The sequence below is a fragment of the Macrotis lagotis genome, chromosome X (genome assembly GCF_037893015.1).
Source record: "Macrotis lagotis isolate mMagLag1 chromosome X, bilby.v1.9.chrom.fasta, whole genome shotgun sequence".
In the NCBI taxonomy this organism is placed as follows: Eukaryota; Metazoa; Chordata; class Mammalia; order Peramelemorphia; family Peramelidae; genus Macrotis; species Macrotis lagotis.
This window is the reverse complement of record NC_133666.1, coordinates 218,070,697-218,083,344: the sequence shown is the minus strand read 5'-3', so window position 1 is coordinate 218,083,344 and position 12,648 is coordinate 218,070,697. Positions and strand designations below refer to the sequence as shown.

General features: G+C 35.9%; 1 protein-coding gene across 5 annotated transcripts in view; it reads left to right on the top strand.

Annotated features, from left to right (window-relative positions):
- Positions 1–12,648, top strand: part of RHOBTB3 (Rho related BTB domain containing 3) — a 124,467-nt gene that overhangs the window by 78,531 nt on the left and 33,288 nt on the right. For 3 of the 5 annotated variants that reach the window (XM_074202353.1, XM_074202355.1, XM_074202351.1), the window contains one exon: positions 1,545–12,316. The exons of 1 other annotated variant lie outside the window; for it this stretch is intronic. In XM_074202353.1, the coding sequence (XP_074058454.1) occupies positions 1,545–1,660 (116 nt within the window). In that variant the 3' untranslated portion in view covers positions 1,661–12,316. Of the gene's footprint in view, positions 1–1,544; positions 12,317–12,648 lie in introns of those variants that run through there. One more of the 5 variants, XM_074202354.1, reaches the window with a different exon arrangement.

The following is a 12,648-nucleotide window of genomic DNA, read 5'->3' as shown; positions in this document are numbered from 1 at the left end:
ATCTTGTCTTTTAAAATTCTGATAGAATTCTAAAATCCAAATAAAAGTTATCTGAAGCTGGAGTGCAGTCCAGTTATTCCCCATCTCCCATTTCTTCCCCTCTTCTATTCTTTACCACAATATTTCTTCTACCTTTATTCTTTCACCAGTTTCTTTATTTCTTTCTTAGGCACTTAAAAAAAACTTCCTTGACCCTACCATTTATTTGCCTTTAGTGTAAAGAGCTATAGGCTAGAAATTAGGAGACTGAGATTCTAAATCCCAGCTCTGTCAAGTCCTACAGTGGAAGAGGTTGTGGAGGGTGAGAGAATATGCTAGAAAGTTCCAGGTGATCTAACTCTCTAAAAATAACCTAGCACATATCTCCATTTTTGATCCATTACTTTGCAGAGATGGTCCACATGGAGGGCACATGGAGTAGCATATTTGCTACTACTAAATAGATTTCAATTTGTGATGAATTTGAGAAACTTGAGTGGAGTCAAATGAAGTCAGCTTTCTTTTTCCTAGATTTTCTAGATCAGATTTACTAGGTCAGATAAAAGAAGATAGTCTTTAAAAGCTTGCTCTGGATCTACATTTCCAATGGAACCTTATTATTACATAGATTTAATTCTGGAGGGTAAAATACTGTCCATTGAAATATTATTACATATCAGAACCCCCTCAGCATTCCTTGGTGATTCATTTGGGCTTTATATTACATATTACACTATCTTTATTCTGTGTTCAAATGATTTTCACTTTTTACCATTTGCCCTTTTCCCCCTTCCTAGTTTCCAGCAGATGACTTTTCTCTAGTGAGTGACTCATCAGTCATTATCTTCCCTTTTTTTCTCTTCCTATGGGCTGGTCACTACCTCTGATTTTACCAAAAGTCCTCAGAATAGCAGAAAGAACCAAAGGCAAAATAAAATTCCCCTACCAAGCACTATTTTATTTCTCACTTTGAAGTTTCTTGCTAGTGTGAAAGTTATTTGATGCAAATTTATATAGGAAACAAGATTTTAGTTCCCAGTTTTTATTTTCTCTATGGTACTCTAGGATTTCTCCATTTCTTCTTTATATCTGTAAAATATTTCCCAAAAAGGGAATGCTTATAGCCTCATTATTTAGTATATAATTTGTTTATATGCAAGAGGGCTTTCTTTGCAGTCAGAAGACCTGGGTTTGAGTCTTGGTTGTGACACTTGTGATTTATATAGTCTTGGGCAAGCCATTTAACATCTTCTTGCCTCAGGATTTCCATAGCTGCAAAACAGGACAATAGTACCATGATACTGTATTACTTGTAGACTTGTAGATGCTATGAAGAAAAAAAGCTTTGTAAACGGAAAAGTATTGTGTAGCAGTGTTGTTTTTTTATGCTAAACTGTTAACAGTATCAAAAAAAATGAACTTCGAACTCATACAAACTAAGGCAGACTTGAAAGAATAATGTTTAAAACAAGTTTGAAATGAATTTTTAAAACCTTGGGTTGTATGTATATGATTTTTGTTAAAATATTTGATAACTTAACATTTTCCTCCCCTAAAAATTTTAGTGGAAGAACGCAGTTTTGTTGAGATGCACCGATGGCCATCCAACATGTATTTGAAACAACTTGCAGAATACAGGAAGTATGTTCACTCCCGGAAATGTCGTTGCATAGTAATGTAATGTGAAGATTGTATTTCTGCTTGATTGTGAAGACTGGAAGATTTGTGGGCACCAATAAAATTCTAGTGAGGACAGAAATTGATACCCATTTATTCAAACAAAGCAGTGTGTGCTTGCTAGTTCTCACTGAGATAACTACTCTTGTCTTAAAAGGGATCCAAATACACTGTAGGCTAGAATAAAATTTTATCTCAGCCTAGAAAGCTGCTGTGCAGCCCCTTCTTTTAAAATGCTCTGTTGCTTCTGTAATATTATGAACTTCTGGGTAAGAAATTTTAAATTAATTTAGTTTTTGTAAAACCATTGGCATAGTATTAATAGCTATGGTCATCTTAAAATAAGGGATGTCAAAAAACTCTTTGTGGCTATTTCTATGATGATCAGTTTCATGAACCTCTGTCTTCTACCAGATTTAGGGCTTCCTTAGGAGTTTTCCCAGGGATATAGATATACGCCCAAGATATGGAATGTGAAATGCCACTTATATTTACCTTTTTTTGTCAAGTGAGTCATCTTGAAGGGATATTCTAGGTTTTTTTCCTTCCCAGTTACTCAACTTTTCTCCAATCCCTTCATCATCTCTTTGGACCTCTGGTACTTCCAACTGGATTCCTGATGAAACAGGAAATGTAGCACTATCTTTTACTCAAATATTCACTTTGTCAGAAGAATCATTCTAGTGATATTAGAGGAGAGGAAAGGGGGGCATGCTGGGGAGAAGTTCACCTGCTAAGAGAATTACTTGACTTTTGGTAAGGTGCCACCTTCCAGGGTCCTGCTCTGCTAGGACAGCCCAGGCCCATCTTTGGCAGGTAAGTATGAGAGTACGGTGATCTGTCAAAGTTTTACAACTTCATTTTGTATGTGTGCAAATGACCATATGTTACATGGCCACATGTGTGATATTGATCAAAATAACTAATTCTAGGAAGGTAAAGGGGTTAAAGGTGGCAAAGGTACTTCCTAATGTTTTCACTAAAAAATATTCAAAGGATTTTTTTTAAATTTGTAAATCATCTTCTAAGTTTGAGATCTGACAGGGTGCTTATCTATGTTATAGCTCAGCACCAGGGCTCTGGTGACTGGAATCCTCAAGAAAACTTAAACAAGTTTGTATGACTGACTTTCTGTGTCTTATGTGAAGAATATAATTAAGATCCTTTCACAAGAGTATTCAGGGAAAAAACCTCAATAATTCTAAGAAAGGGTTGCAAATCAGAGGTAAGACTTAGGACCCCCATCCAATGAAACCAGCAGTAGGGGGGGAGGGAAGAATTGTTGTTTCACTTCTATATTAAATATATTGATGAATTGCTGAAACTCATAAGTTTGAAAGGATCCAGATTGCTTTATATTGTAGGCATGTTACTTTTTCATCCCCTACAACCTTTCTTTTAGCTTCCTTGTCTATAAATCAAGAAGAGGCCTTTGAACCTTTGTCAAGGAAAATTTGAGTATATGAAATTTAGTAAAATGGCAAAAATTCATCCTTTGGAGGCACAGCATGTGCAATCTCCCAGAAGACATCTAGACAGCAAACTGAATTTCAATTTGACTGTGTCTGGGGAAATGATAGGGATACATTTGGGGGTCATTTTTCATTGAAAATCCCTTGAGTTAATTGATCACTGATAAATTCTATTTGACAATGATTAATTTAGGAATGCAAATTATAGATATTTTCAGGAAAGAGCAGCATTTCATTTCTCATAAGCACTTCCTTCTCCCTCATAGAAATAGCATCTTTTTAAACTATGTCAATGGCTTTAGACTTAAGAAAACAAAAATTATGTATGTAGATTAACAGACAAAATAAAGTTGTTCTTGGAAAATCTTATTATTTAAATTGAATAGAAACATCTATTTAATTAGTGTTTGATCTTGTGCAGAAAGTTAGACTTAGAAGTGAATTATTGATGTTGAGCATAGGTTTTATTATGAAAATGCTGTACCACCATCTTATTTGACTATGATTCAGAAATTCATATGTTATAGAACTCATAAAATTGGTAGCCAGTAATCAGCAATCAATAACTGTTTTTAATTAGTTTGCATATAAGATTCAAATCCCTTTGGGATTGTTTCAGATGAAAACAATGAAAAAGTTCTTAAAAGGCTGGGGATAAAGCACAAGAAAATTTATTTGAAAATGCCTGTAAAATATCTTGAAGGAAATGAGTGTTATTCAAAATAAGTTCTAACTTGTGTGTTTGTGCTTATGTATGCATGTGTTTGTGTGTATGACAGAGTTATCTAACTAAATAGGTGCTTTGAGCTAATCTCTGCTTCTCTTAGGTATATTTAACAACCATTTTAATTGGAGAAGATAAAACTGTATACAGTGAGAACGAGGCTTCTCTTTCTGGTCCAGGCCAACTCTGTTTAATTCTTTGTGCACTCCTACCTATTGTGTTTTTACAGTAAGGAGATTAGACTTGAAATACAGAATTTTTAGTAATAGCATCTGAATACTTAAGCATAAGAAGATCCTAACCAGCAGTATGTTTTGTATTGGGTAATGGAAGATGTTGGAAGAATGCAGTAACTTTACCTTCCAGGTCAGATTTAACATTTCAGTTGAAGCTAAATACATATATTCTGCATTCATAGTTTATTAGGCTAAAAGGTTTTTAAAGAGTTATTTTTATTTCATTAAGGCATGTCTTGAATTTAAACTTTTAATAACTTCACAAACAGAAGGGTATGTTTGTCTTTTAATATAGCCTGACTTGAATTTATATGTTTTTAGCTTTAGTATTTAACGTTTTGTAACAAATAAACTTTTTTATTTAAAAAAACTCATTTGCTATATTGTGTTATTTTACTTAAGTTTATAGGTTGAAATGAACTGTGTATTCATGCTACTAGCCTTTATTTTTAAATTTTCAATCAATGAAATCTCTCCTTCTCATCCAATCTCTCCATCTCATCCTTCTTCTCCCAAGTTAGAAGAGAAAGAGGGGAAAAGCACCTTTTACAAACACATATATGAAGAAAAACAAATTTCTCTATAGATCATGTTAAAAAAATTGTACTTGAAGTCTTTCATCTCTCTATCAGAAGGTGGACAGACTGTTTTCTCATAAATCCACTAAAATCCTGTTTAGTCTTTTCATTGATCAGAGTTCTAAATCTTTTCAAAGCTGTTCCCACATTTATTTAAATACAAGTGGTATTTAAACACTTGGGTAACATGGCAGTGCCATTTGTAAAATAGCCATTTATGCCAGTGTCTCATCACTTCCAATATTTTTGGACCTATTTATCAGTCTGGTGATGCCTTTTCAAAATAATGTCAAGGCCTAGGAAAAAGATCTTCAGATAATAGGTCTGAAGATTATTTAATTCCATTTTTAGCATCCTGTTTCATCTTTGTAATAAAGTATCTATCTCAGTACTTTATTTGATTGGTATTTAGTTATGTGGAAGTAAATTGAATTGGGCCAAAACAAAAGAGGACTGACTGGAAATGCCTGGGAATAATTCTTGAGTGTTTTATATCAGTGTAGAATAAGAGAATGGTATGAAGTGTACTTGCATATGTCAAATATAATAGCTTTTAAAACTCAGATTTCTCATAGTAAAGTTTAGTTGTACACCTGAACCATTTGCATATGCTGAACAGTAGCAGACAAGGGAAAGAAAGTAATGCCAGTAAGGATACGACATTTTGATATTCTCCATGAATATCACAATAACTTTATCAAAAATGTAGCTACATAGTTGTTGGGTTTTTTGCTTTTCTGCTTTTCCATTTTTCCTTTTGTTTTTACTGTCATTCAGGGGGAAATCAGACACAAACAAATAAATATAATTTCTCCCTGAGTTAAGACTAAGATAGTTTTAATGAAAAAGAAAAGCATAGGATTATAAAGGAAGTTAGAATGGAAGAAGTATGATACTAAGTAGATAACGAAAGTGGTAAAGGAAAGATCAAATTAAGCACCATAGGAAAATTCCAAAATGAAGAAAGTACTAACATCTGGATGTAAGGGACTAGGGAAGGCTTCAGAGGATGTTATACTTTTGTTGCACTTTGAAAAAAATAGGCAGAAATGAGCAAAGAGGATAGTTTGTACTAGGGAAGAGAAACATTGGATGCTCAAGGGGAATAGTAGGATCAAGTTCAGGATTTTTAAGGATGGAAAAGCATGAACCTAAGTTCTAAGAGGAGATGGAAATTGATGAGATCAAGAACGAAGAGAATCAATCAATGAATCAATAAACTTTTATTGTGTTTCAATCACTGTGCTAAGTGCTAGGGTACAAAAAGAGGCAAAAAGAGTTGCTGCCCTCCAGAAGCTTATAATCTAAGGGAGATAGTAAGCAAATATATTCAAATAAATTACATAAAAGATAAATAGGAATTTAGAAACAGTGAAGAAACAAAATTAAGAAGGGTTGGGAAAGACTTCTAGTAGAAGATGAAATTTTAGTTGGAACTTCAGGGAAGCCAGGGAAATTAGTAGAGTTGAAAAAAAAGCATTCCAGGCAAGAGAGAAATTGAGAAAATGAGTACCAAGGGATGGACTGTCTTGTTCGTGGAACAGTAAGGAGGCTGATGTCACTGAGTCAAAGATTGACAAGGAAGAGAGTAAAGAAAGATATGTTTATGAAAGGTATTGAATGCCAAAAAGGATTTTTCATTTTATCCTTGAGGTGATAAAAAGCTTCTGGGGGGCAGCTAGGTGGTACAGTGGATAGAGCACCAGCCCTGGGGTCAGGAGGACCTGAATTTGAATATGACCTCAGACACTTAATAATTACCTTGGGCAAGCCACTTAACCCCATCTGCCTTGCAAAAACGTAAAAAACAAAACAAAAAGAGTAAAAGGGTGGTAAAGGTTATGAACTCCTTTTTGAAGTCATTTAAAGCTGATGACTGAACATCTGGTTTGAAATATCCGAAAGGGAGTCTTTCCCAACCCCTCTTAATTTTGTTTGATGTCTGTGTACTTCAAAGGAAGGAGATTTAGAAATACAAGATGGGAGGTCAGCAGAGAGGCAACTAGGTGATTCAGTGGATAGAGTTCTGGGTTTGGACTCAAGAAGACCTGAGTTTAAATCAAGCCTCAGACACTAGCTATGAGACTCTAGGCAAGTCACTTATCTTCTGTTTGCTTTAATCCACTGAGGAAGGAATCCATGCCTTCACTGAAGAGATTCCTCTTCTCTCCTAATGTTTATCTTGCATCCCTTTGACATCATTCTTGAATATTCCCTTTTCACCTCTGCCTCTTCAGATGTTGCAAGATTGGAGCACATGGAGCACATATTTGTTGAATTATTGAGTCAAAATACAAGCCAACTACCCTAAATTGAACATTAAACTTTAGGAAATGTTCCAGATATTGGACAGTTTCCTTATCTCTAGGACAAAACATTCTAAGCATGAAAGAAAAATAAGGGATGAACTCTGAGGATAGTATGTACTAGCCTGTTTCCCATGTTCATAGCTAAGAAAAACAGAAGACTGTCAATACACTGTTTAAGATAAATGAACAAGAAGGTCATAATTCAGAGTTTAGGAATGGTTGGCTAATCAAGTAATGATAACCTGATCAATTTGTTTGTTTATACTTTTAACACTACTACCAAGCCTTGTCACAGCAGAAAACAGGTGAGAAGCATGTCTCTGAACCTGGCCTCTCTTGGCATGATTATGGACAACTTGTAAATGAACTACAAGATCATCACTGAAAACTCACCAAACCCAGACCTTTATCCACTGAGTTTTGCTCTATGGTAAGAGCAGAAAAATATACGATGCTGCTGGGGTATATGAGATACTTAAGGAGGATGAGCACCTTTATGAGGGCTGCCTAGTCCTTTTCAGTGCTCATCCACTTCTGGTGTCTACCTGACACTTGACTCTTACCTGTGGCTCCATGAAGCTGTAGTATACTCTCTATCATACCCTGGATTAGCAGTTGGCTAAACCATGTTTAAGATAATTGATGGTAATCAAACCCCTCAGTGAGTAAAGGGAATGTCTACCCTAATCATGTGAAGACTTAAACCCAGTGGATGAAGGTGACTGAAGCAGATGTTGAAGCTTGATTTGACATAGAAGGCATCAAAGTCTTCCACTACATGTCAGGCCATCACCAATCATCTTGACTTGTTCTGCCACTGTACTTTGATGGCTCTGGAAGAGAAAGTAGGACTGATGACTTTGTGCAGTGCTGCTTCACTTAAATCCAACTCACCAACCAGTCAAAACATCACCCCTTTGGTCCCTTTTGAAAAATGAAGGACAGATGACACCATCATGCTGCTGAGATGCATGCAGGGTCAGATTGATTAAAAGAAAGAGAAATTCTATGAAGAATGTGGACATTCAGCTGAATTTAAATTGATGATTTCAGGCTACTGGGGTGGACAAAATGGAAGAAAAAGAGGAAGACTGGTCTGGGGATGGGAGGAAAAAATAAGACGAGACAAAATGATAGGGATAAATAATAAGCATTTATTAAATGCCTACTGTGTACCAGCACCTGTGTTATACACTTTTTACACATATCTCATTTGATTTTCATAACACCCTTGGAAGGCAGGTGATATTTTTATCCCCATATCCCCATTTTACAATTGAGGAAATGGAAGCAATAGAGGCTATATGACTTGCCTTGCTCAAGGTAACATAGCTACTCTGTATCAGTATTTAAGTAAACTCAGTTCTAGTTGGCTAATTAGTTTGACATTCTACCTCTTAAAAGAAAAGTAATAAGATCAAATATAGCTGATCTTCAGAGAGGAAAAAGAAATTGAACTCCAGTGGGAGGGTGGAACAAGAATGTACTAAAGGTTTATTGACTCAAAGTGGAGGAGTGATCAAGGGAGTTACCTGATGTGGTGGCAAAAGTATGGTTAGAAGACTCTGGGGCATGGGATGGAAAGCCTGATAAGATGATGCCTGTGTATTTCAAAGGAAGGAGATTTAGGAAAAAAATCAGGTTATTTGTCTTTCCTTTTGTAAAGGGATCTACTTCACCCTGCAATAAATAATCTGTGAACAGCCTTTTCATCTATCTACCTAGCCACTCCCTCCAATCCTAATTCTGAGGGTATATAATCTGTGTTTGTAAATCCCCTCACTGAACTTGTTTGCATAAAACAGTGTGTTGTTCTAGATTACAATTCCTTGACCCTGATTCTCTGGGCTTAATAGACTTTAGAAGTCAAGGCTATTGTCAAACCTGTGTAAAATCAGATCAACAAAGTGATCAATAAATAAAAGGAAGACATTATTTAGGGTCAAGGGTGTCAGCATTTTTTTTTTTTTTTAGAAAAACCATAGGATTTGTTTAACCAACAGAGGCAGAGTCATCAGAATAGCCAAACTGCAGGAAGGGAAGAGCTGCAGAAATGTCCTTGGAACTATATCTGTCTGAGAACAAGGTGGTTAGAAACTGCTGTCCATGGCAGAGATTCTCAGGAGTTTACCTTGGGGGTAGGAGATGATAAGAAATTGTTAGTCAGAATAGGATGGGGGTGTCAGGAATTAACACTGTAAATTTGAAATTGTCCAATATAAATGATACTCTGATTTATTCTAAGAATAATCTTGAGGCAATGTGTATATGGTGTGTGAGTAGATAATTCTCTGATACTGTTGGCTTGAGTCCCCATTAAGGTATGTTCCTCCTTCTGTTAGTCAATAAGTGATTAGTGCCTTACTTCCATTAACCAATTAACATCAACTGACTTTTGCTGAGAAGATATAGCAAGACCTATAAATACTTCCACCACCTCCTAACACATGGAAGCAAGGTCTCTATTATACCCAGAGGGGAGTAGACTCAGACAATGCAATTTCTAGATAGTACTGACCCCATCTGAGTTTCATTTGGTGAACAGGTTGATGAATGACTTTGAATCTCTTCTATGGCTAGACTGGGTCAAACAGCATGCTCAGAATTTTATCACCTTCTGACTTCCAGCAAGTCCAAACAGGAACTCCAATTTCTAGAATTTTGGTGGCCCCATCTCTCCTGAAAGAATAAATACAACAGAGATAGAAGCAATCACAAGGCCATGTATACCTAGACCACATTGCAATTGTCCTGTTGGGAAACTAGAAAGATCTGAGGCTTCTCTCCCCACTGGGATATTTCAGTCTTTTTTGCCTTAAGTATCTTTTGAATAAACCTGGTTCTAGTTACAGGGTCAATCTTTATCATCATCAAAAGGATCAGATTGTGTATGCTCTTAATTGAGGAATAGAGCAATTCAACTACATGTCATCATACCTACCTAGAAATAAGCATCCTTACCTCTTCCATATGGGGATGACATCAGTTGAGCTTGCTGTTCATGCTTATAAAGACTGGGCTCATTGGTCAGTCCCCTATCTGCCCCTATTACACCAATAACATTTTAATTATTGTCAAGTCTATATTTATGTTTCTGGTTTGACAGCAATAAACTTGCTTTTATTGCCAGTCACTTGCAATTCATGAGGAAATTAAGAGATTTGGTTGCTTCTTCTCCCAACAAGGAAAATACTTCACTTATTGGTTTTCACAGTTACATTTATTGGTTTGACTATTTTCTTACCCAGTTCAAATCAATCCAATCTAATAAGCTCCTATTAAGTGCTTATTAGATTCAAGACATTATACTTAGTTCTGGGATCCAAAACCCAAACAAAACATTTCCTGATCATATTATAAGGTGCTTACATTCTATTGTGGGGGGAAGATGAGAAGAATACAAGAAGTAAGCAGATATACATTTCTGTGTGTGTGTGTGTGTGTGTGTGTGTGTGTGTGTGTGTGTGTGTGTGTGATAGAGAGCAATCTGAGGAGGAGGAGAAAACAAATGCTAAGGAGATACCATAGGAAATGGTACTTGAGATAAGTCTTCAAGGAAGCTGAGAACTGAGGCAGAGGGAAGGAGGCAGTATGTTCCAGGCAAAGGGGGCAAATTGTGCAAAGGTAAGCATGCAACCAGAGATATAAATGAATTTCCCAGTCAATGGGAGCAGCAAGTATTCCATTAACTGGAACATAATTGGATCTCTGCCTCCCTTAAATACTTCTGTCCCTTCAAATTTGATTGATTCATTATTCATCCTAAAACAAACTACTTATTAAATACCTGTTCTGTGGTAGGCCCTTTCTACATGCTAGAGGGAAAAAAAAAGATGAATAAACTGGTTCCCCTCTCTCAGAGAGTACAGACTAGTGCAATAAATAAACCTAAAAACACACAAGTATTTGACATTTATCTCCTAGACCAGAAATCCTCAAAGTTTTTAGTTTAGGTGGCACAGTGGATAGAGTATTTTCCCTGGAGTCAGGAGGACCTGAGTTCAAATGTGAGCTCATTTTAATAATAAGCTATCACTGGGTAAGTCACTTAACTCCATTGCCTTGCAAAACAAAAAAACAAACAAACAAACAAAAAGATTCTTTTCCACTTATAAAAGGAAAATTCTTCATTTGGGCTTTCATCCTGATTAAAAGTGATAAAACTCAGAAGCATGTCAAGACAAACACATGTTGATGGTTTGATTACTGAAGATCAAAAATAACTCCACGGTAGGACCAGCTTTTTTTTTTTTTGCAAGGGTTAAGTGGCTTGCCCAAGGTCACACAGATAGGTAATTATTAAGTGTCTTAGGTCAGATTTGAATTCAGGTACTCCTGACTCCAGGGCCAGTGCTCTATCCACTGTACCACCTAGCCACCCAGAGCCAGCTTTTAAAGTTCAAAGTCAGAAGGGGTTGACCCTCATCTTAATCTCCTAGCTAGCCAAGGTTAGCAAGAACAAGATAATTTGCAGGTAGAGATACAAACATCACAAATAGGGATAATTGACTACCTGACAAATATCAGGGAACCAGGTGATGTTTCCCCCAATATTTATTAACAATAAGAACTGGGAAATATGGGTCACTGAATCATCATAAGTTTTTTTTTTTGTTTCCATGTTTTACTTTGGTCCAATTTGGGTGTGATGAGAGAGAAATCATATCCTTAAAGAGAACAGAATTCTCAGGGGTAACAAGATCAGACAATAAAATATGTTTTTTTTTTCAAATTAAAGGGAATAGTCCTTGTACTTTGTTCAAACTCCACAGCTCCTTATCTGGATACAGATGTCACTCTCCTTTGCAGACAGCCAAAAATTGTTCCCAATTGTTGCACTGGTGGGATGAGCAAGTCCTTCAAGGTTGAACATCACTCTCATGTTGCTGTTAGGGTGTACAGTGTTTTTCTGGTTCTGCTCATCTCACTCAGTATCAGTTCATGCAAATCCCTCCAGGTTTCCCTGAAATCCCATCCCTCCTGGTTTCTAATAGAGCAATAGTATTCCATGACATACATATACCACAGTTTGCTAAGCCATTCCCCAATTGAAGGACATTTACTGGATTTTCAATTCTTTGCCACCACAAACACGGCTGCTATAAATAAATATTCTTGTACAAGTAATGTTTTTACCCTTTTTCCTCATCTCTTCAGGGTATAGACCCAGTAGTGGTATTGCTGGGTCAAAGGGTATGCACATTTTTGTTGCTGTTTGAGCATAGTTCCAAATAGCTCTCCAGAAAGGTTGGATGAGTTCACAGCTCCACCAACAATGTAACAGTGTCCCAGATTTCCCACATCCCTTCCAACAACATCATAAGTTTTAATCATAATTTTTAAAATTATTAAGGATTTTTCTTTATGAGATATATGTTGATATTTACTATATTAAAATGGATAAAAATCTCAAAATGCTTATTAATCTACTTAAGATTGTAAATTCTTATTAATACAGATAAAATATTTTATGAAAAATAACCTTTCAATTTAGAAATAAATAAATGAGAAGTATGGCAGTATTTTACATATTTTTACAAATCTCTTAAATTCTGGTTTAATAGAAAATAACTGGATTCTCCTTACCTGTTTCTGCTTTCAACTGTTTCAATATATGGTTTGAAAATACAGAAAATCTGTCTGCATACAGATATATGGATGGAAAAGGGAAGA